The sequence below is a fragment of the Uloborus diversus genome, chromosome 2 (assembly GCF_026930045.1).
Source record: "Uloborus diversus isolate 005 chromosome 2, Udiv.v.3.1, whole genome shotgun sequence".
Lineage (NCBI taxonomy): Eukaryota > Metazoa > Arthropoda > Arachnida > Araneae > Uloboridae > Uloborus > Uloborus diversus.
In genome coordinates, this window is record NC_072732.1 from 124630725 (window position 1) to 124656360 (window position 25636).

The window sequence follows — 25636 nt, forward strand, 5'->3', positions numbered from 1 at the left end:
TTTAACTTTTTTGGAATAAAAATGAGATAAAAAAAGCTCCTAAAATATTTCTTTTAATGTCCATTTTAATTTTTATACAAACATTTTAATCATTTTTTCGATTCAATGCATTAGAAAAATTATTAACAAAATTTTAACGAGGAAAAAATGGGAAGGAAATGACTAACTCTTAGTTTAACTAACAAATAGTTAACATATGCATCACTTACTGAATATCTTTATTGCTTAAAAAGTAGTCGAAAACTTTGTACTGCAAAGTGAATAAAATATGACAACGTATAAAGTACAAATTGAGAATGGAAAAAGGTTAAAAAACCAGTAAACAGCTGTTTCGGCACTCTAAAAGTTTCATTTGTCCGTCACTTTTTCTCCTGTTAATAAATTAAAATTTTCACAGCTTAAACATCCTGTTCACAACCTTGACAAATAGGGCATTTACAGTGTTTCCTGCCAGTGCAAATTGGCCTACATTGGGCAGACTCGACGATCCCTCAAATTCCGGATAAAAGAACACGAAAATTACGTCAAAAAACAGGATCTCAAACGCTCCTCTATTGCTCAACATTGTTGGTCCTGCGGTCATAATTTTATTTTTTCTTCCGCCAAAGTTAGTCACGAGTGTTCGTCCATTCATGATTTAGATTTTTGGGAGTCATATTACATATGGAAAAATGCTAATTTAATCGTCAATGATTTGTTTAGCACTCCCCCTTTTCCTAATGTTTGGAAGTCTGTTATTTGATTTATTTTTTGTCCGTGATGTTTTCTCCTGAGTGCAACTGTCCTCCTGAGTTCTGACGTTACCTTGACGTCATCGTTTCCGGTACTGCTCTCATATCTTTTACAACTCGTCTCTCATTCCATTGTTCGCCTCGACTGTGTTTGGTCGGGTGAACCTGTCTTCGTTTTTAATGCACTGATGGTGGCACTTGTATTTTAGAGTGCCGAAACAGCTGTTTGTTGGTTTTTTAACCTTTTTCCATTCTCAATTTGTACTTTATATACGTTGTCATATTTTATTCATCTTTATTGCTGTTATCATTACGATTATTACTAATTATTGTTATATTTATTTATTAAACTTGATTATCATCATTCATATTTATTCTTTTGAATTTCATTAATATTAAATAATTAGGATCTCTTAAATTGGGTATTGTTAGAAAGCTGTAGGAAGGAGTTTCACAAGCGATGATTCTCTTAAGTTAGAAATTCTGCCGAATCACAATTCAGTAATCAGTTCACGAAATGAAAAACGCTTCGTTTGAATAGAACTATTTCCTTAGGAGAAGACGACTGACAGACGTACATTTTCTTATTTCGCACTCATACCTTCAATTTTCTTTAAAAGTTTTGAAATCTTGAAAATGTTTTTGATTTTTTAAATAAAGATTTGTAAGATACATAACGCTTCGTTCATGTTTTTCTTTAAAAAAAAAAAAAACTCACGGGAAACTAGGGTAATTGACTAGTTATGGGCAGCCGCCCGTTGATGGGCAGTTTTTTTTTTGTATTGTCAATATCAAATTTGTAACCGATATTCCAAGAACACCATCAATAGAATATTTAAATAACATTTTGCAAGAACCTACCATATTTTTTCTAAATATTAGTTTTTATATACAGTGTGATTTATTATGTTAGTGCTCCTCAATCATCATAGTGAATTTTCCTTGCATTTAATATTTTGAAGGGTTTTTTTCCCATAAGGACCTAATATCGCTGTTTTTAATCAGATCGCAGTTTTACTGGTACGTACTCATTCCTAAGCTTTTTTTTCTATCAAAAAGGAATAATCTCGCCATTAGTTAAGATATTTTAGACTCTTTCAAGCTAATGGGCTAATAAAATGTACTGGACAAAATTTATTGCAACAAATTTATGTTTTAACCTAAATTAATCAGTTCAAACTAAATTACATGTAGTAAAAGAGCTGATTTTTCCTTTTCTAGTGGTTGTGACAACTGGTTAACCTCTCATGACATTCTGTTAGATCTTACTTATCACAGAATTTTTCCTTGGCCGTCACAGTTTAAAAGCTATGCACATTACGGACATCCTTTGCATATTAAATTTTCACTTTATCTTAAGTAAAAATTCATTAAAGAATAGATGAACTTAAGAAGCATACTTTTTAAAGTTCTTACGTTTACTTAGATCATACAGATCAAAAGAGCTCTTTGGAATGTAAATAATAAAAAATGTTCTCTTTGCAATTTTGTTTTACTCACCAACACCTTGCAGCATTAGATTCTCTCGGATCTTGAATTGTTGCCATGAATTCTTGAGAAAGCTGTGAGTCATTATGGCATTTTGCGTAGAGCAAAGCATTATTTTCCAGACATCTACTGTTCTCCAAATAGGCTGAAATTATTAATGCGACGTGATGAAATTCACATTTAAACATAACCACATTATAACTTTATCTATTGCAATTAATATATTAGGAAATCGATTGCATTTATTTTTAATCTTATTTTCCTTTTATAAAGCAGCATAATTAATACAATTTAAAAACTCATTGATGAAAAGAAAAATAATAACAAAAGTTATATGAATGAGACTTTTCAACTTTCCATCACTTTAATCGCCATATTTAAAATTCCTGAAAAGCGTTACATTTAATTTTTTCAAGTTGTGTTTTGTCCCTCTTGTCATCACCTATATATAACTCCGGGTAAAAAACTGGAGAAGTAAAATAAGGGGGAAAAGACACATATTTTTGAAAATCATTTTCCGACAGCTTTTCTTTTTTAATATGAAATCCTCAGACACACCAAAACAAATTTCTGACGTCGTTATACAAAACTTAGCCGCTAAAACTTGAATTTTTTTTTTTTTGTCTTATACTGTCACTTTCATTATCAACACCTCTGGGTGTGCTGAACTTGGGATTGCTCGGTTTCAGGACTGGATCCCAAAAAAAAAAAGCTGCAAGGTCCCATCCAACCGATTAAAACACAATTAATAATAGATACGGGGGGGGGGGGGGGGGCTGGAGTGTGATCTGACAGTTTCATTACCGTCACTGTGACGTTGAAAACTCTCAATAAGGGTCACTAAGGGGACTAGAAACCCTTAAATAGGTGTGTCCTTTCTTTGGAGGTATTTGAGTTAATGTATTAAGTAAACCAGCTCAGTATATTTTATAATTAACGAAAACTATAAAAACTTAAGATTTAAAAATGAAAATGTTACATACAATTATGTTAATAAAACAGTTTCAGTGTTATTTAAGTTTCAAAAATCATACTTTAATAATTAAAACTTAATCAAAAATTTATCAAGGTTAGGTTATGAAACATGCAAAAAATATTTTCAAGTAATTAGTTACAGGAATTTCTTTGACTTCTCGTAATTTTCGAGAAAGTACAATGTAAACTAAAGTTTCAGTTAGTGTGCACATTTCATGTTTTCTACATAAAGTTTATTATGGGTGGTGCACAATCTGTTAAAGCGGAGTCTAAGTAAATAAACTGTTGAGATTGAAAAGCATGCATGTAAATTTCAGCAAGAATTTTACACTACGTAGTTGCTTCGTTGTACATGTTAAAGTAAAAAAAAAATAAATAAAAAAAAACAGTTAATTTTTAGACAAAAAGTGAACTTTGAATTCAAGTAAATTCAACACTTCTTACTCATTTATCAATGAATTTTTGTAATTTCTCTCTGAGACTGTCCCTTAAATGGAGTGTTCCTTAATCGGAGGTAAATACATGGAGGTCCCTATTCAAAGGGAATGGGACCAGAAAAAATGTCCCTTAAATAGAGGTGTCCCTTATTCCGAGATGCCCCGTACTACTGTATTCAAATTAGGGCATCAAAGTCGGAAGGAAGATGACCGATTCCAACTTCTGGAATTTCAAACCATCCGACTCCCTTACCCCAAAATCAGTCCGCTGCAGCAGCTTTGCCTTGAATGATTGGCCGGGCATGAAATTCGGACCGAAGAAAAATTTCATATTTATCTATCTTACATAATTAATAACTGAGCGTATGTACCTATCTATCTATGTCCGAGTTACTTCACCCGAACGCCAGTAAACTGATCATCGAATAAATTATCCGATGGATTCGTCATTTTACAGTCTTTAATTTTGGCTTATCCCTCCTATAATAGAGTAGATATCAATTAAAAACTACTAATTAGTATACTTAGATTTTGACAAAAAATCCCTATTTTTCGAAGGCTTTCCTCCATTCAAATTATTATTCGGTGCTTCATCTCAACTTTCCGCGACAATACTTTTATTAAAATTCGTAACGGTGAAGAAAATCATTGAGAAGAAAGATGTGTTGCCATTTTTTTCTCGAATATGAAGAAATAAAATTCTGATTTTTGTTTTGAGGTTTTCCTGTAATCGGGGGATTTAAAATGTTTCCTTTTTGGTTATTTTTCCGCAATTTGTCGCAAACTTTCACCGTTCCCCCCCCCCCCCCCAAGCCTGATTGTTGAACACGTATCACTTGATATAACTTTTATTTTCGAGGTGCACCGTGCAAAGCCGGGCGGCGGAGCTAGTTGGGTATTAAAGCTTGTTGATCTCTTTAAGCAAACTATAGTTGGGGCTTACCAAACCTGGCAGCACCACAATGTTCATATTAGGATCAGCGTAGCCATCACAATGCTGCCAGGTTAAGTTTGCCCTAACTATAGATACAGATTTCTTCATTGACAGGAACGTAAAGAGTCAAACTGGAGAAAAAAGAAAAGTGTAGAACGTGTGTCCGTTAAGTTGCTTAAAGGTTCCTTTTTGGAGAAATAGGCCTTTATGAAACATCTCCCACAATCCTCTCATTGTAGAGCCACTTCTAACTATAATAGTAAAGATGATTTTTGAAAAATAAATGTAAATAATTTAATTTCAATCTTTAACTTTGTTTTACTTAAATTATATACGAACTGAAGTTTAAACAATGACATGGAAGGGATATGAACTTATTTTTCAACTCCACTGTTAAAAAACAAGATTGTGCGGCGCTGAAGTGCGATTAAAATAGCTAAAGTATGTCATCGTCAAAAGACCTAGTTTAGTTTAGTAAGCAGTGCTTGATAAATTTAAAAGTAAATAATGCTAATAATTATCGAATCAAAGTCAGTAATTACTTTCTTAATATGTGTGAAGTTAAACGTTTATAACCCCCCCCCCTTTTTTTAACGTTACAAAGATACCTTAAAACACATCATTTTAAATGTTTTTTTTTCCTGCTGTTTCAATGTGAATTTTACGAATAACTTAAAAACTTACTTTTTCGAAGGGGCTTGTTAGGAGTGCATATTTCGAATTCAAGATCTCTCAACCTCGTACTTTTAGAAAATCTATTGATGTCGTGCAACAAATCGACACATTCCTCATCGCATTCCGGATTCCCATTGCAACGATCGTCATATTCGTCTATGCAGTCGAATGAGTCGGCAATCAAACTAAAAAATGAAATTTTATTATAGTACGTAAAATTTTTTTGAAATACAAAATATGAAATCACATTAAATTCATCCGTAATGAAATCAGGTTGATATTGAGCTATTGAAATTGTATGAAATAGTTTTTAAACATCTTTAAAAGAATCACAGAAAGGTAGGAAATAACAATCATTCTTGAGAACTAGAAAATCGCTCTTCAAGATATGACGGGTGAAAATTGCTTCTACATTTGATCAAAACAATTGCCTCTTTGGTGAAATTTTGATAGTTGGAATTTCAACCCTAACTCCAGTGGATTAATTTCAAACTCCAGTAGATAGCATTCATTGTTGACCCCCTTTTTCATTTCTTCATTCTCCTGAAATGAGACAGTCTTACCAGAAAAACAGTTAAGTTACCGGATCCAGTTCAGCCTTGTCACAATAAAACCTTTCCCTGCATGTTAAACATTACGCAAATATCTTATCACGTTATCATGCCGTGGAGCGAGTTTCATTGTTGATGACGTCAGGAGCGTTACTCGATCATTCGCCATTATATATTATGAGGATGACTCATATTTCCTATCTGTACTCAGCAGTAACTCAGTTTCAAACACCCCAGAGGAAAGAAATTTCTTTAATTTTATACCTTGGGGTAAAATTACTTTCTGCGGCATTCATATTAGTATTAGTAAGTTCCGTCTCTTTCTAGGCAGGGAATGAAATAAATTGTTCTATATTGATTATATCTTGACGTATCTGTGCATTTAAAAACAGTTGAACACACCCCTTATCCTTTGCAACATTTTAATAGCAATTAGGGTAAGGTAATCAGAGGCGTCCTGGTGGTAGGTCATGGGAGGTCACAGTGACCGTCCAAAAAATTCCTTATTCGACAAATTTTTCTGACGCTTAATTGCCATAAGTCGGCGAAATGTTGAGTCCTATTCGGCAAAACTATCATCATTCGGCCAAATTTGGAGTTCCATTTGGCAAATTGCAATTTTCTGTCTTTCCAAAATTTTAAGTTCGAGGAACCCCTTAAGGTAGTAAATAGCAATCATTAATCTGAATGATACCAATTTCTTATTAAAATAACCCGAGTTTCAAACATTAGTAGAAAAAGGAAAACTCTTCCTTTTTGCCCATTTCCATAAAATTCTTCTTGGTGGCATTTCTATTTGGAATGCTGAACTCCATGCTGTCATCCTGGACAAGGAATAAATTTAACTCAAGCATAATGATAGTAATTTGATGTCCCTATGAATTTGCATGCAGCAATAAATCGCCTTTTTGATCCTCTTTAAAACGATTGGGAATGTGTAGGAAACAGCAATACTTCTTGAGAATAATTCCTACTTTCTATGCGTTTTGCAGCTAATTTAGTTTCAAATACCGGTGGAATGAAATAGTCTCTCTCTTTTAACTCTCTTGACATAACATTATTTTTGGTGGCAATTACTTGCAGAATGTTGAATTCCATGCTCTTGTCCCGGAACTGGTAAAATATTGTTTGCAAGACATGTTTCAGTTTTCATCTGTTGTAGTTTTATCATTTTTCAAGCAATTATTATTTTATCATAAACGTAAAAGCTTAGTCAAAAACAATTTTTGAAATTTAATTCTATCAACTCCGTTACTGCAATACAAAGAAATAATTAAAAAAAAAACATTACTTTTTTCAAATTCGTTGAACGTATTTTGAATTTTGAACTTCGATGTTTACAAGAAATAAATAGGTACCCATACGCTAAAAAGTAAATGTAAAATCAACAACTTAAAAACCAGGTAAATTTGTTAAAAAAATCGAGACACATGTTTTGGGGTTGCATTTCGTTGTTTTAAGTGCAAAAATGTGTCGAGTTAAGGATATAAGGACATTCGACCAAAAGCACACATCTTTTGTGTCAACAGAAAACCAAAAAAAAAAAAAAATGACGGTTTTACATTTCTGAAACAAGTGTTTGTCTTTTTTTTTTTTTTTTTTTTTGCAATTCGTGTTTTGTTAAAAAATTTTGACTTTAAGTTTATTTAATTTTCTTTACATTGTTTCGAACTTTGAAACGAGACATTTAATATAAACTGACTGTTTTGTAAAAAGGGAAAAAATAATGAAGCATTTATTTTCATGCTGCGTCTACATAGAAAGTTAATAGAGATAATTCAGTGATTGAAAAAGTTACAACCCGCTTAATTTTCTTGCAGGGATGCTTCGCAGTCAGAAATATTAATAAATCGCTTCGAAATGTAAAAATGATGAAATCGTTTCAAACAATGTTTCAAAACCATTTTATAAATCAAGGCGAATACTGAGCAGGTGAAGGGAAGTAATTGCAAATTTTTGTATTTTCTTTTTTTTTCTTTTGCGTTTTTGGCATCTATTGTGCATTAGCTTTATTATTCAATCTTGCTTTTAGGTTTCCGCTGAAAAAAAGGGCGAATAAAACGTCTAATTCAAAATTTCCCTATTGTTAGTATTGAATTCAAAACACGTTTCTTCAAATATCTGAAAAACTCATTTCTGCAGATACTGCCAAACGGCAGTATCTTACCACCTACCCACGGCAGAATACAGTAGAACCTCCCATTAAAGGGTTGGAAAGGAATAGATATTTTGTCTCTGAAACGCAGGAGTCACTTTCTCAAAGGTATAGGAGTTGCTGCATGCAAAATGTTGAGTGTTAACTTGGTATTTTATTTAATACTAGTGGGGTACCCGCACGGCTTTGCCCGTAAAAGAAAAATTAAAAGGTCTTTTGGTTCTCCTGTATATTTACAAATAATGTATGGTGAATTTTCTCGCCAATTGGCTTGTACACATGTTACGGTTCCACGTTATGATAATTTCGTATCTCGCCAATTGACTTGTGCCCAGGTTACGGTTCCACGTTATGATAATTTCGTAATTTACTCGTCCATCTTATGATAGTTTTGTTCTTAAAATTGGAATAGAAAAAGAACCACATCGTATTTTTGAAAAATCGCTTCGTTAGAGTCGAATATCTAAGAGTCGGAATTAGCCATTTTTCCTCCGTGCATAAATTTTTGCCAAAGCTACGAAATCAGATTCAAAGTCGGGAAGTCGGAGTCCGAGTAATTTTCGGGCACAGGAGTCGGAGTCCGAGTAATTTTCGGGCACAGGAGTCGGAGTCAGGAGCACCAAAATTATCGGAGTCGGGAGTAGGTCCTCAAGAGCAATTTCCAACAAAGTTTGTTTGAAGTAAATCCGCCTTTAAGTTCGGAACCTATATTGACTTTCAGTTTCCCGTAGCCGCTAATGTTAAGAGATTTGAACTGTTCAAAATTGAACGAAAAATTGTTCAGATCAAAAAATGAATTATGGGAATGAGATGTCCTTGCCGAGATCTTTCTAACAAAAAAAAAAAATTTGTTCGAATCGGATTATTCATTCAAAAGTTATTAAGGGGGGTGGGGAGAACAGATAGACCGACAGACATTTTTCCCCCATCTCAATACTTTCCAATTTTTAATTTTTCAATATTTATCTAACTATTTTATTTATTTTTAATTTTTTTTTTTTGTTTTTCGGGATATTTTTAAGATGCATTAAGCCTTCTTTCATGCTTTTTTCATCTTTCTCTGACATTTACTGGGAAAGTAGGTTAAAAAATGGAGTAGTGAAAATTTAAGAATCAAAATTGCTTCAAATAGCAATTTTTGAAAACAATTTGAAATGCATGATTTTCTTTTCCGTTGGTGATAAGGGAATACTATGAGAGAACTTGGGATGATTTTTATATCACTAAGTGCAACAAATTAGAAATGGCTTTTTAAAAAATCAATGGAAAGGAAATTATCTGCAGACTGGTAGAGAAAACGTGAATCGTTAGCCACCAGGTGGGAGTAGCGAGTGACTGTTTTCCGGTCTACTATAGCACTCGTAATATTTTTACCTGAGCAAAAAGTGAGTCTTCAAAAAATTTATTACTTTTGTTTAGTTTTTGATTTTTGTATATTTTTCGTTGTGAAATTTTCTTGCGTAGAGTAGCTCTTTATTAGAGGCAATTACGCTCAAGGCTCGATCAAGATACGGTGGTTCCCAGGTCCTGAAGTGAAATTTAGTGCCCCTGTCACAAGAAAATCTGCACATTTTCAAAGTAGTATTTTTTCAAAAAAAAAAAAAAAAGAGATAAAAGAAAGAAATATACTCTATTTTGATTCCCCTAAAGTTTTGCTGCCCACGGACTTGCAGGACCATGCGTAAATCTGACCCTGATTACACTGGGCCCAATATTCAAATAGACGGGGACCAGAAAAGCGTCCCTTAATAAGAGGATATTTTTGATGGTTTTCCTTTAAGTACTTACGTATTAAAAAAAAAAGAGGTATTCTCTTACCTGCACGTTTCATTCAACTCTTCTTCATTCCGACCATACAATGGGAACCCCAGTCCTTCATAATGAACCAAATCACTGTAACAATGATTGGCTAGTGTGGTCGCATTACAGTCAAATCCCGCAACGTATTTCACGCCCAGGGCTAAAGAAAAAGACAAAATCTTAATCACTCCGCTCGCAAGAAAATGATACATATTCCGCCTTATGCAACAAATAAACTGCCGAGGATCACGTAACGCGATAAAAATGAGTCACATCAATAATTCCTGCTTATGAATGGAATCTGGAACTGCAAAGAAGCTTCAGTTTGTGAATGAATTTGTGTAGGAAACGAGAGCATTGGATGAATCCCTTCTGACCGCTGAATTATTTCTGAAGGAATTGTGTAATTCTTCGGTTCCATGCTTCAGGGATTGCGCGATGGAGCGTTGGACAACAATTCCTCCTCGAGTTTCCTGAGTCACTGTGACGCTTTTCGAAAACAAGTTTCGCTTTCGCCGGGATTGCATATTGATGGAAGTGTTTCGGCGAAAGGCAGCTCCATTAGGACAAACACGTTCCCGATAAGTATCTGATGAGCAAGATTTATGTGTTCATATCTTTTCAATATACGATTCAAATAAACTCATAAAAAAACTAAATTTAGGTTTTAGTCTAGCTTTTTCTCTACTATTTTATGATTAAAATTGAGAGGAATTATTCTGTGGACTTTATTGTGTTACTAAAAAATCGCACGTCAATGTACGACGGGTGAAAAATGCTTCTACATTTGAACGAAGCAATTGCCTGTTTGGTAATATTTTAACAGTTGAAATTTTAACCCTAAACTCCAGTAGATAGCGTTCATTGTAAACTACTTTTTCGTTTCTTCATACTTCAAAAAAGGACAGCCTTACGAGTAAAACAGTTAAGATACCGGAACCAGTTCAGCCTCGTCAAAACAAAGCATTTCCCTGCATGTCAAACATTCCCAAAAATTATTATCAATTTATCATGCCGTGGAGCGAGTTTCATTGTCGATGGCGTCAGGAGAGTTACTCGATAATTCCTATTTATATATTAGGGTAGAGAACTTTCGCGTTGGTAATGTGTAGTTAATAAACATATTAACTATACTCACACGGCTGCACTCATGCTAGCTGTAGGTCTACGAAATTCTTTCGAGCTCATGTACATTTCCCTCTTCACCCTGAACTTTGAAACGTCGTTTTTGTTCACAAAAATGTGACCGATAATTTTGGTGTCTCCCCAGTTTCGCCAACACGAATCCCCTCCCCCCTGTTTTTCAGTTTTAATCATACCTTTTGATGTGTTAAAGAAGGAAGGAAATTTGAAATTCTGGTGAAACTGCGTATGAGCCATAATTTTACCTAAACTCCAAGTTTATTCCGCAAAGTAATGAAAACTCCTGATACAAGAATGACGACTATCGCTCAAAACTCTGACCTCCGAGGGCGAATGGATTTTAATTAAAATAAGCTTTAAAACTAGGACAAAAGGATAATCTAATTTCCTCAAAGAAAAATTTAGCAAAAAATGTACATCACAATTTCAAAATAAGAAACAAATTCCCTTCCTCTAAGAAAAAAAAAAAAGAATTACAATTCGCATCGCAATTAGAAGAAAACGAAAACCACCTCTCTCAAAGTAAAAACAATTAAAATATGCCTAAAAATTAGAAAAAATACCCTTTTCTATGAGGAAAAAAGAAATTATTAAAATACGCATTACAAACTAACACACAATGAAAGACAGTTCCTCCAAAAAAAAGGAAAGTTGATTAAGAAGCATAGTAAAAATCAATTTGAATTTCTTTCTGACAAATTGAAATTTTTGCATGCGTTTCTTAAAAACTAATTTTGTGTGCACTTCATTCAATCTTAATTTTTTTTTATTCACACTAAATATATTACAAAATTTACCTTAATGCTATACCACAATACATGTAGTTATCAAAAAAAAAAAAACATGCAGTAAAAAATGAACCCAGTCGTAATATTAAAAAAAAAAGATATTTTTAATGAAATGACACTATTAAAAACACCTAAAAAAGCTATTTATTTTGGAGGGGATTATTTTATTTTGATGGTGACAAAATAAAAAGCATATTGTAGATAAAATCATATACATCTCTTCGGTATTAAAAATTCTATAGTTATATATAATTTAAAGAATAATAAGAAGAGATCATTTAGAATTATATGGTTAGAGAATAATCATTTGTAATGAACGTAACTCAGCCTTTAAAGTTCCGTATTAAAATAATAACGTACATTCAATCGAAAACAAATCGACAGAACAAAAAACATAAATAAAAAAAGTAAGTGAATTGAGGTTTATTGTCTAAAAGTATTTATAATAAATTAAACAGAAAAAAAACCCATAAATACTATGTTTAAAATTGCTAAAAAAATATAAAAGAAAGAAAAGAAAACCGATTATTTTTGATTCCACCGATAGAATTTCATTGGTTGCAATCTCGATGGCGAAATTAAAACAAAGTGAAAATTGCTGTTTCTGGAAGAAAAAAAATTTTAATTAAAATACTGGTTGCAATATGAGAACAAAAAAAGAATTCGTCGTCTCCTGGAAGAAAAAGGCATTTAACTTCGATACGCATTACAGTTAGAACATGATAAAAAACTCCCTATTTGGAGAAAAAATAATGCAACTAAAATACGCAAAAAAAAAACACGATCCCATAAGGATTGCAGTCCTTACTACACCCAACACAGCTTGAACAATTTAAACATCATCTTGCCTACCCCCGAAAAGAAACCCCCTTTTTCTTTAATTTAAATGCACACACATAATTTAACATACAGTGAGCTCCAAGCGTTCTCAGTGTAGTAATAAAAAAATCCTTATACGATTAACCATAACTGTCCTTCAAAGCTCTCATACCCATTAAAAGAGAATGAAAATCTCCCTGCCTCGAAGAAAAAAGATTTTCTGTAAAATACACATCCCATTTGAATAATGATCAGGAAAAAACCACTCAAATATTGCTCCAAAAACAATCAGTTTTCGTTAACTAATTAATTTATGAAAAAACACTCTTTCACTGTGCCACCAACTTCTGAGAGCGAAAAGAAATTACTTTCCCTGTTATAATCAACACAGAAGGCCTGTAGTTCGCTATAAAATAAAATTATTCTAAACAAACTTCAAATAAAGTAATAAGAAAGAAAAAGTGCCAAGAAACACGTCCTAACTTTCTAACCAAAGATTTCACTTTTGCGTTTGGTTAGGATTTGAGGAATGAAACGTTTCTTTTTACGCAGTAGTGCCTAGCTGTATCGGAGGAAAAAAAAACTAGAAGAGGTGAAGGATTTCTGTACTGTCTACCGCTGAACTGATGCTCTAATTACTTATTTGTCGTTAAATGTAGTGCTAATACGACTTTTTGCAACAGTAATGTTTGATTCCAGAAAGATGGGATTTTAAGCTGGTCGAATAACTACAATGCGTGTAAATCATAAAAAATTGAAAAATAACAGAGGATTTCTAACTAATTTGGTGCAGATCACTTTCTGATATGAATTTAATTGGTTTTTTTGCGTTATTACTGAGGAACCCGTTCCAGAAATCTAGAAACGATGGAGATTTTCAGACTGTGAACTTGAACAGAAGCGGTGAAAGCTTCAAAAAAAGTTATTAATGCATTTAAATTTATTCCTTTCCTAGTATTTCCTCGTTTACCTTCAGTCACTTTAATGCATGGCATGTTAAAAAACTTCAGTTTTGGATACGCTGCTATTAGTTTTATTACTTTATGAATTAATCATTTTTCATGGATTTTCAATCATAGGTTATTTTTACTTCCTCGTACGAAGTAAAAAAGAAGTATTGTATTCAAGAAAAAAAAATCACTCATATTTGAGGCTTAATTTCCATTTTAATCTCTTCTGAAAGAATTATAATCCTTTTTCTTGACACGGTATTGGCCATCAAAAGAGTCTAGTTTCACCATCTCTTTGGCGTGACCCCGAGGTACTTTTCTTGGCATCTGAATGTATGTACGCATGTATGTCTGCAAACATCTATATGTATGCTGCCGTGGGCAGTAACTGCAATTTTTTTTTAATTTATTTGTATTTTTTCATCTATTGTACGTAACCGTAAATTATTGTACAACGTATGGTATGTAAAAAATCCAAACCCTGTGGCATCCCGACCCGTGAGGGCAAAGGACTACTGTGCTCAACTCAGTTTTCCAGACCAGCGGCTCTGGAGTGCAAGGTAGGTGTTCCGGTTAGGTGGTCAGCCTAACGCGGAACCCCCAGTGTTTGGTTCCGTGGTAAACTTGGTACTCATTTTATCGACCCACTGTAGGGATGAACGGCTGAGTCAACCATGCCCGACCCGTGAAGAGAACCCGGGCCAGTGGCGTGGGAGCGCAAAGCGCCACCCACTGAGCCACTGGTCTTCACGCATGGTATATATTGTACAATAAAGTACAATTTTGCTTAATTTGTCTCCCCTGAAAATAAAGCAAGAAAAAAGCCGGATTTCAAAATTTCTCTGTTGTTTGTTTTAAACCCAAAACGCGTTTTATTAAATAGCTTGAAAACTCATTTCAGCATATACTGTCGTTTACCTGCCCTTGGCAGTATGCATGTACAGTAAACTCCTGATTATCCGCGGATGAGGGTAGCACCAAAAGAACTTTCACTTCGAGACCGGTTTGTAAGCTCCGCAGAGAAAATAAATTACTAACGAAAACATGTTTTGGGACAAAAGCCGACATTTAGGAACAAATTCGTCGCCAACGGTGAACTGGCTTGGCGGAGGGTTGCCATTTCCTCGCGGGAGTCGGGGAGACACACCCCCCATGGAGATTCTAAAGCCTTTTGTATCTGAAGATTTGAAGAGTTCCAGATGTTCAATCGTTCTTCTCTTTTAACTAATGTACTCATTTGCTACTGTTGAAAAACCGCAACTGATACCGCGATTTTTCTCTTTGAGTGGGCCTGGAAGAAGTGTCATCGCGCCGTTCGACCCCTGAGCGTTGTGCGAACTAATGCATCTACTAATCAGAATGAATTCGCCCTAAATTTCCCCTTTTACTGATCATTGAGGGAAGAAACATTATTATTTATTTCCACTTTTGCTGATTTATATCATTGAGGTTGTAAAAACAAAATAACCTTTTTGGTCTGCTACGGGAGTTGTTTTAGGGGAGTATTCTTCTTTTTTTTTAATTTAAAGAAATGGTTTAAACGAAGAAATAAATTTAATAGTTTCTCTAGCAGCTCTAGTTTTTAGATAATTTCAGCTGCTTTACCAAAATTATGCAGTTTTAACTCCATTTTATGCATTTCTAAATCAAAGTGTAGACTTCTGAAACAAGGACTGCCTCCAGTATGTTTGCTCTGCTATAATCAGTTGGCAGTCTAATACATTCAGAAAAACTCACTACATGAAGTAAATATCTAGTAAGTTTAGTAACAAGGCTTCAACGAATTGCGGTCAACTTGTAAGTTCTTGCGATGCATATATTCGCTTTGCGTGATGTGTGACGAATTGGATCTTTGTATGTAATATTTTCAGGGTCCGACTAATGTAGACAATAAACAAAATTTTTTGGGGGTCCTCTACAGTCAAACCTTATAAACAAAAGCATTAATAAAGAATCAGGGGTGGTAGTTTCAGGGGTGTTCAGGTGTTAAATCACTTATTCAAAGCAACCCACACTTGTACACATGAAAAACTAGATAAATTCAGGAGAGTACCTTAATTTTCTTACATAGAAACTGCAGCAATTTTAGTATTTTTGGGGCTCTTAAAAATTGGGGACCCATGGCCAACAGCCTAATTGGTCTGGTTGGTAATTGAGCTCTGATTCTTTTGTATAATACACTTTGAATAAAAATTCCATTATTTGTTTTTCATTTGATCTATGGATGTAACTTAAACCCATGTCACAAATATTTCAATGTTATGTTTTAGAAATTTGAGCTCCTGCGCAAAAATTGATGCCCCGTAAGAAATGCTTTGGTGAAACGGATGCAACGTGAAAATGCAACTTCAGACCGTTTAGTTACATTCATTCCAATAAAAGATTAAACAAAAAATAAAATGTGTTAGCATCTCACCCCTTCCCCCCCCCCCCCGCACACACAACCGTACTCCGATTTCCCTGCTTTCCTTAACAAGGAGGAACAAGCGAAGTCTTAATTACATCGTATGCAATACTTCACACTTCACTGTGGCATTTTATGTAGAGGTCAAGTCCACCGAGAAGTTAATCGGGTCAACGAGAGAACATGAACCAACGGGACCCCACCTTACCCTAGCCTTGTCAAATAGAAACGCAGCTAAAAGGGAGCTAAGAAAATACGAACCTGTACAGCGAAATAAATGCGGTGTGCTGATCTTCTGACAACAAGCTTTAGCTATAAACTATCTGAATTCTATTTAACGTGTAAAAAAATCACCTAATAAAATAAGTACAGATTTTAGCTTCTGAGAATTCCTATGCAAACTAAGCTCTGACACGGGACATCTTGTGGCTGCATAAAGTTTAAAAATTTCATACGACTTATTCATACAAATGTATCGAAATTTATTTTGGATTTAAAAAAAAAATGTTGAAAACTCTCATAACTGTCTCTCTAGTGAAAGTCACTGGTTATTCTTTGTGCGGACTCGTCTCCAGATTAGAGGTGCTTTAAATGCAGTTTTACCTACACGGGTATGTACTAATTTGTGAGGTTTATTTTATTATTTTTTTTAAACTTTTAAATTACTCAAAAAATCATATATGTTTCTACAATCAACTCTCTTTAGAATACGCAACCAGTTTCGAAGAAGGCAATGCAAAATGATGGTAACAGTAAACGAAATGCTCTCGTAAATTATTTTAAAACAATTTTTTACTGTGTTGTGCCATTTTTGTTCATTTATTTTTTAACTCTTAACATGCATTTCAGCCCAAAGTATCCTATTCAACGTTTATCATATTTACGACGAGCCCTTTTTGTATGCATACATTACACAAATGAGTAACATGTATATAAGTATTGTGTTCTTGATAATATCGTGTATATCATGATGCATGCTATGGTATATGCATAAAACAGTATGTTATGCATTTAAGTTATTTTTAATAGACATTTACTCACTATTTTCAATGACTCAATATTTTCAATATTCTCAATAACTGTATTTTGTTTGTGGTCATTAATCATTAAGTTTAAATAATTTAAAAAAAAATTTCATGTAGTTTTGTTGAAAATTGATCATAGATTTTATAATTAAATACCTATTCCGAAATATTAATTCTAACCAGTGGATAGGGTCATATTTCATTGAAAGTCGTAGGTGTACGAACACTTTTGGGAGTCACTGTAATTATGCATCTCAGAATACCATAGATTGCAATGTTCTGTGTCAGAGCTGCTTGTTCTGCGATCTTACTAGTTAGTCGGCTCATTCTGACCTGTAGCTGATTCTGCTATTTAACCCAATGCAATGTTTTAAAATGAAATCTTTATTAGGAAATACTGTAGCAATGCGTATTTTCACAAATTATGACGTTTCTTTTTCATTAAATTCCGCATACATAGTAAAAAAGCTTTGACCAAGCTTCCAAGCAGCAACGCTTTAACTTAAGAATTATTCCACGTAAACATTATCAGCCGGTTCGATGGATGTCAACAGCTATGAAACGATTGTTAAAAACGTATTTTCATTACGTTAAAAATATGAAAATAAAAAATTTAGAAAGAAAACCATGACTTTCTTTTCTACTCAACTTCGAATCAAGATATTTTAGTATTTTAACCATGGAATATTTTCTTGTTCATTCCTGCTGTTTTTTTTTTTTTTTTTCATTTTGCAATTCCATTGTCGTAGAATGAAACAATATGGTTGACTGTCCCACGGACTATCTGTTTTAGGAATTGCTCAGAATGTGTTAGATATCGTAAAAGCAGCCTAAACCATAAATTGAACAAACAATATGAATCAAATTTTATTTTGGCGTCTATGTCCTTAGTATCTGCAAATATACCTTATACAGCGCAACCTGTCTGAGCAGCCACTCCTTCGTTCCGCAAAATTTCGGCCGTTCAAAATGGGTGGCCGCTTTAAAGGGTTTTCGTTACAGTTGCAATGTTATTCTATATTACGCAATATAAGTTAGTGTAATACATAGAATGAAATTTGAGACTGTTCTAAAATGGAAATAGTATATTATTTAATTATTGTTTACATTTTTTCGAAGAAAGGATACAATTTGGGAATAAAGTTTTCAATTTTCTCCTACAATTGTTCACAAAATCAAATTCAAAATGTTGCTTGTTGCAATTCAAATGTTTTTCAGTTCAAAATGACAAAAAAATTGCTCTAACCAATTTATTTATCATTGCATCTGAGCAGATTTCTAGTGAAATGTAGTGTTGTAATTAATTTGTTACCCTGACAACAATAAGAAATGTAGTGATATGGAAGCAAACTAATGAACTAATCATGTAAATATTCTTATTTTATGTAATAAAGTGTTTCAGTGTATTATGAATTTTATTGACTCAAATTTTTAATGCAATCTTTATTATTGATGCAAACAATACAATTGGGAAAATGAGAATACATACCAAACTGATTGAAGTCAAGGTAAATTTAATATAAAAGGAAATAACTAATGAAGTTGCCTATTGATCATTAGAATATTAGCTCTATATAGGCTGTAGTACACATTACGTAGCATAAAAAACATTGTTTTACGAAAAACATTGAATCATTTCACCAGAAATGAATTGAATTTGTGGGATCAAAGCTATTTTTTAAATTAGACATCTTTCATTACTTTTCATCATTGAAAGACTATCACTCATTATCATGTTACCGACCTTTGTAAAAAATTATTATTATTATTATTATTATTTTTTTTTTTTTGCACAATCTAAAACATTTTCACTTTTATTAGATTCTGTTGAATTTGTCAAAGTGAAGTTTCAGTACGAGTTCTCTCGAGTACATTTCGGGACGAAAATAGTTTTAAACATGAGTTTTTAATTGTTTCCATCCAGGTATAACTATTTTGAATAGTTTCGTACGGCGAAATGGATCAAGCTTATTCTCTTCCTACTTAATCATGGAAAATTATCGAACTTTATCGAATATCGGAGCAACTTGCACGCTTAATAAGGGGACCCACTAATGATTTTTGGAAAACTGCTGAATGATCCTAGTCGTTGTTACTTTTTAGGAAACTCTGTAAAGATACATTTACCGGGCTTTCCCCCTTCCCCATCTCTCTTATTAATTCTGTCTTCTCTTCCTTTCCTCCGAAAACACCAATCACTACCCATCACCCCCAGAGGCACGGAAGAAAAAGCTATGTCCGTAAGGTTAGTTCCCCCTCCCTCCCCCCCCCCCCGGAGATCATCAGTGAAATTGTTAATGAGGTCTAAGGATATCAATGGTGCAATACTGTACTGCCGTGTGCAGGGGAAAAGCAGTAACTGCAAATTTTTCATTTTTGATTTTTTTGCATTTTTGTCATCTATTGTGCGTTATCTTTACTGTACAAGCTCGCTTATTTGGTTTCCGCTGAAAATAACGCGCGAAAAAGACGTCTAATTCCAACACTTTCCTATTGTTAGCATTAAATCCAAAACGCGTTTCTTCAAATATCTTGAAAAATCATTTCTGCAGTTACTGCTGTTTACCTGCACAGGGCAGTATGATAAGGTTTAAGGCGAGCTGAACGATGGTTTTTCTTGATCGTAAGAGGTCTGTGATGAATTTCCCTACTGAATGGAAAACTGGTAGTCGGCCCCGCTTAAACGAATACCGTGAGTTCCAAGAAATATTATTCGAATCAGCGGGGAAATTTTATTTATTTTTCCTGATTGACAACGTTTGTCTTAAAACGTTATAATAAATCAATATCTAAGTAATAGAAGAAACATGTTTTTTATTAAAAAGCGTTTTAAATAAGCTAAGTAAATAAAAGTATTTATGAAAATTATATGTCACTTACAACTATGGGTAGTGAATCTTTGTTCCGACACCTTTTTTCAGTTAATATTTTTTGGAGACAGTCCATAATAGTGAATTCCTTGCTCAAGGTATTTTGGGAGCACCTTTCAAACTTCAATTACCGTGTTTTACGCAATTAATATCTATCAATTTCTTATCTTCTGCAATGTTTATATTTCGTTGTGTTTTTTAATTTAATTATCAACTGTCTGTTGGTAATGGCAACGATAAAAGAAAATAAATAGAATAGTGGATATGCTTTGATGGATTATGAATGTTTTTTCCCCCGCCGGTTGTTTGCCGAAAAATACAATTTTTAATTTTTGCTTCAGTAATTGCTCTTAATTGATTTTTTATGTATTCAAAAATTTTCTCAGCTAAAACATATGCGAAAGCTGATCACTATTATTCGATTAACCGGGGAAATTGTTCGATTAAGCGGGATCCCTAACATTGCGAAATGTCTAACATTGGGAAATATTCGGTTCCTGGAGATTTTATTCGTATAAGCGGGGTTTTCGTTTATCCGTTACGAGATAAGGCGGGGCTGACAACATTGTGTTTCCATTACGATCCAAGTGCGCAGAACAAAAATTGACTTATTTTGTAAACAAACAAATAACAGAATTTTTTAAAAAATACCAAGAACTTTTCATAATGAACTCAAAAAGTACAAAATAATTTTTCTGGGTCACAAAGGACAATTTAAGAATTCCTGTAGTTTTTGAAAATGACACCACAAACGAAGAAAAGTGCGGCTCATGTCATGAAGAGGATTTATTATTATCTAGCTTTCAATCATAACTTTGAGTGTTGAAACATGCATATTTTTATTATTGGGAAAGTTTGGTTTGAAATGACTGGAACCGCACTTTTCTTCATTTGTGGTGTCATTTTCGTAGAATTTTCGAAAAATACAAGAATTCTGATCTAGAAAAGCTATTTTGTCCTTTAGAGTGCATTATGAAAAGTGCTTGGTATTTTTAAAAACATTCTGTTCTTTTATTCTTTTTAGTGTAAATGTATTTCAGAAATAGAATAATTTTACCCTCACGTTTTTAATATAAATGCTCCCCACTAAAAGGGAGAAAACCTATGTACGTGTCTAAAACTTTAAGTAGTAGGCACTAAAATTTAATCCTTGTTCCTCTGTAGGATTTATGTTTGCTAATTTCATGATTGCTTCAGAGGAGCCTTGATTCAAAATTTTCATTATGATTGCTTTTAACATTAGTGTTGAAAGGCAACAAAATTTGTAACAATGGGTTTTATATTTAAACATTTAATGAGGAAATTACATGAAACTTGCGGTTTTCCATCTTAACTTAAATAATTATTTTATTTTAGAATTTTATTTTTTCAGCGCTAAGTTGTACCTTAAGATTAAGCAAATCATTTAGTGAAATCCCGAAGTCTCTAAGTAGTCTAATAGCAGAGATATAAGAGAAACCAGGCCTCAGATTTCTCCGAGACAATCAGGCCAAGTATAATAAAAGTGCTTAAATAACATAATTAAAAAAAAAAATACTAAGCACTTTTCATAACGCACTCAAAAGGACAAAATAACCTTTCTGGGTCAGAAAGGACAATTTAAGCATTCCTGTAGTTTTCGAAAATTCCAAGAAAATGACACCACAAACGAAAAGTGCGGCTCAAATCATGAAGAGAATTTCTTATCATTATATAGCTTTCAATCATAGCTTTGAGTGTTCAAACATGCATATTTTTCTTATTGGGGAAACGCTTTTTGTGTTCTCAAGAAGCATTATGATATTGAATGCAAAATAAACCTAATATTTACTCTTTATTAAGCTTTAGTAGTTCAAAAAAAAAAAAAAAAAACTCTTAAAAGTGTTACATGACGTTGTGTATTTATCTCTGTACTTTTTTAAAAAACCTTCTTCATATAAAAACGCTGTCCGAAAAGGTGATTTTCAGGAAAAAGTTATAAAGGTCACTATATATGTGTCGTGGAAACGGTCTGCGGACTGATTTCTAGTTGATAAGGATACAATGCGAACATTTATCGCTTGAAATCTGAAGACTTTTATTGTCTTAAAGTTAAAATTGCGGAATAAAACGCAAATGCGTATATTCACAAGGAACGATAAAATTAAAAATTTTAAAAACCTCCGATTGAGTCGCAACTGCAGAATCAAGAGGGAAAATTGAAAATACTTTTAAAAGTCTTATATTATTTAAAATCAAAGTCAAGTATTTTTTTTTTTTTTTTTGCTATTAAATTGAAACTGGCAACAGATAAAAACTTTAAATCACTGCTTTTAATTCCCTTGTTGGTCAACAATGAATGGGGTCGTTTCCAAAATTTTAAAAGTATTTTTTTCTGAAAGAGCATGCTTAAAAACACAGGATCTGACAATTTTTTAAATAATTTGTTTAAGTTTAATATTAAAAAAAAATGCTAAAATCTGCGCGCTTTCATTGTTTACATTTCTTGTCTATGACATCATAAATGATGAAATGCCATTCTGTGTTGCCATTCACAGAGCAAAATATTTAATTCGCATCTTTACTCACGTGTATTGGCAACGATATGGTTAATAGCAAGCGTAGAGCTCAATTTTAATTGACTTCTTGATTATCATAACGTGGAAACGCGGTACAAAGATGCGTCAAAGAGCATCATTTGTGACGTCACCAAGACCACGCTTTGTTTGAAAAATCGGACATATTAAAAAATTAATTAAAAAATAACTGTTGGAAAAATGAAAGAATTTTTTGGGTTATGTCATTTATTTATTTATTTATTTATTTTTGCTTATTCAATCAATTTTAGTGACTAAAAGTATTACTTTTGACTGAAGGAAACAACCCCATTCGGTTTTCAATCGCGTGAATAAATGTTTAGCGGTTATTAAAATCTGCATTAAAAAACATCATAATTCGAATTTTATGAAAGATAGAAGCTCCAAACACATTTTATCAGAAGGCGGAAAAAATTTCTCTTTATTTTGGTATTAAATTTTAAATTTTTTAACTATGTTCTCACTGCAAAAATCGCGAAAAACATTTCAGAGGTTTTTAACTAATATCTTCGTTAATTAATGTCATCCAAAAACACAACCTAGCTAAAAACACTCCCGATCAACTCCCCTTTCGATTTTTTTTAAAAATTTTTTTAAATAAAGCTGTCCGTCCATTTTGGCGCTAGAGTGCGACAGACAGATACACACACATAACGGGAGCTCAGATTTTAAGAAAATGCATATATCTTGAATAATTGCAAATTGCTTATCTCTACTATATCAGTGATATAATTGATTCACGTGCTTTAAGAAGTACTGCGGAACTTAGAATTGGATATGGAGAATGTCCATCCGTCTCAATTTTTCAGGCTGGCCAAATTGATTGAGAAGGTAATTCAATAAAAGATGAATTACTTTTTTTCGAAGATCTTCTAACAATTGTTTTACAACAACATGAGGGGTATTCAGCACGTTTGGGAACAAATAACAGACGTGTTTAGCGTTTATCAAAAGTCTAGAACATTTTGACTGCAAAAATCCACAGTGAAAAACACACGAACACAATGAAAAAGTATGTTTTGGTTTTTCCAGTAACTGAAATAAAATATTTAGATTTTGGATGTTTAGTTCTGATGTAAATTAGTATGCTAATTAATTAATATGTTGAAGTTTGCTGATCGTTTATTTAGTACTTTTGATATAAAGTTATCTTACCAACCCACTAGTACTCTCATTTTAGAATTAAGAGAGGGGGGGGATATGTAAGAGGTAAAAATGTCGCGTAAAAATGAATAAGTGAAAGGGAGGGGGGGGGGTTCACAAGCGGTTTCTTTATAATATCTGATACCAGGGTCCACCGACTGATGACAGGCCCTGGTGTTAAGCAAATTGTGATTTAAAAAAAGGACAAAAAGAAAAAAAAATCGAAGTGAAAAACAACGCATGTTTTTTTTTTTTTCCGGTAAAATTAATTTATTTTAAGGATTCAAAATTTTTACTCGTTTCATACTTTTGCGCCATTCTAATTTCGCCCCAATTCTTTTAAATCACGTATCGCTAACGTAATAACTTACGCTTGACGATTCTACAATGACTTTTTTACTACCCTTTAGCAATGAACCATCGTACAAATGAGGCTTAATTACCTCCCTTTCAGCGCTTCCGCAGAGGGGAGAGAAGAGAGAAAACATCTTCACCTCCGGATTCGCATTGCAAATGCAGCGACATCAGCATTGGCGATTTAGTGCCTTTTCGATCATTCAAGCACGCTTTTTCCCAAACTTGTCTCGCCAACCTGTTCCTTAATGTCGGCTTCTTGGTCGAACCACTTTTTCGTCAGGGGTCGAAAGGAAGGTTACATACGTTTCTACCGGAGTGGAACATCTTTGCGTGTGAACTATCTTTGGTAGCACGGTAACCACGGATAGGCGAAAACCGTGGATAATCCGAATAATATATCAAAAACGATACTAGTATACAGGGTGTTCCATTTTAACCTGCAAGTCCTCCATTTTCGCAACCGTTAGTCCTAGATGCATACTTCCATTTGCAAAAATGTTTAAAATCAGATGAATAGTTAAGATATTGGAAATTTGAAGTGAAAATATTATGAGTTAAAAAATACAAAATTTAACTTTTTACACGAGCCTCAGGTCCCCCAACTTATGTCTGAGGAAATAATCTTCATTAAAAAAATTTCCAACGCAAAAAGTTTGAAATTAGTGCGACCAATATTCACCGAGATATGAAGCGCAGCGTTTTGTGACTTACACCACTTTACACTCGCCGTCAATAACATCTTTTAGAGGAAAATATAACAGTTAACAAGTGTTTAAAATTATATGTGTGCATTCAGTGTGGTTTCTCAAATTGTTCGAGGATCTGAAGTCTTTCTTTGCGTATCACGACAAAACATTTCATTTATTTTTTAATAGCAATGAAAAATGCAAATACTTTTGTTTCTTTTACCTCGACAACCCGACATGCTCCTAAAGGGGTGATAAGTTCCAATCTCATCTTCTGTATGGTCCATTAAAACTTTGAACTGGAATATCTTCTTGAGTTTTGGTCGCACAAATGTCAAGTTTTTTGTGTCAGTAATAGTTTTCAATGGAAATAATTTCGCTAAATATAAGTTAGGGGACTTAGGGCTCGTATAAAAAGTTAAATTACAAATACATGACCGAAATGTAATTCAAATCGAAGGCTTTAAAAAAAGAAAGAGAGAACATTAAATTTTTTTGAAGAAAATTCATAGCAGTAACTCTCTGTGTTTAAACATAAAGACCAAAAGGGAAACAAAAATTTATCAAGACATTCAGGGCGTACGATATCTATACATAAAATAAGTTTTTATTCTACTGAAATGGAAAGAAAGGAATCACTAAAAAAAAAAACCCAGTCCAAAATGATAAAACTTATTTACTGGGACCGCTGAAAATGTCTATTTGAAACAAATAAAAAATTTAACGGATAAATCGAAAATTTGCTTGTGGAAAACAAAAACAGTCAAATGTTTATGAGAAAGAAAAGCTGGAGGGGCTTAACATAGTCAAGGGCCCATACTAGGGACACCACCCTAACTTGGGACATTTTGACGAATTTAGTTTTGAGGGCTGGTACACCTGTCGGCATTTCACCAGCAAGAAATAAATGGTGTTTGAGAATAAATGAATAGTTATCGTTTGAGGCTATGTGAGTTAAACTTTAATGCATCAGCTTTATGGGTTGGTTTAATAATTTTCAAAATTTTCGACAATATTTGCGATATTTTGTATGGAAATGACTTAGGTTACCTACGCTAACTGAGCAGCATTAGTTTCAATTTGTTTCACACTTCATTTCGGCTATGTACCTGCATCTTATTTGGACCTTTTCATTACCACATAACTAATT

The 25636-nt window shown here is 33.3% G+C and overlaps 1 protein-coding gene across 2 annotated transcripts in view; it reads right to left on the reverse strand.

Annotated features, from left to right (window-relative positions):
- The window catches only part of LOC129216026 (uncharacterized), a 40243-nt gene that overhangs the window by 3787 nt on the left and 10820 nt on the right, over nucleotides 1-25636 (reverse strand). Inside the window, exons 3-5 of one of the 2 annotated variants that reach the window (XM_054850170.1) lie at nucleotides 9765-9906; nucleotides 5250-5425; nucleotides 2232-2364 (exon numbers count right to left, since the gene is read on the reverse strand). In XM_054850170.1, the coding sequence (XP_054706145.1) occupies nucleotides 2232-2364; nucleotides 5250-5425; nucleotides 9765-9906 (451 nt within the window). Of the gene's footprint in view, nucleotides 1-2231; nucleotides 2365-5249; nucleotides 5426-9764; nucleotides 10130-25636 lie in introns of those variants that run through there. The other variant, XM_054850169.1, reaches the window with a different exon arrangement.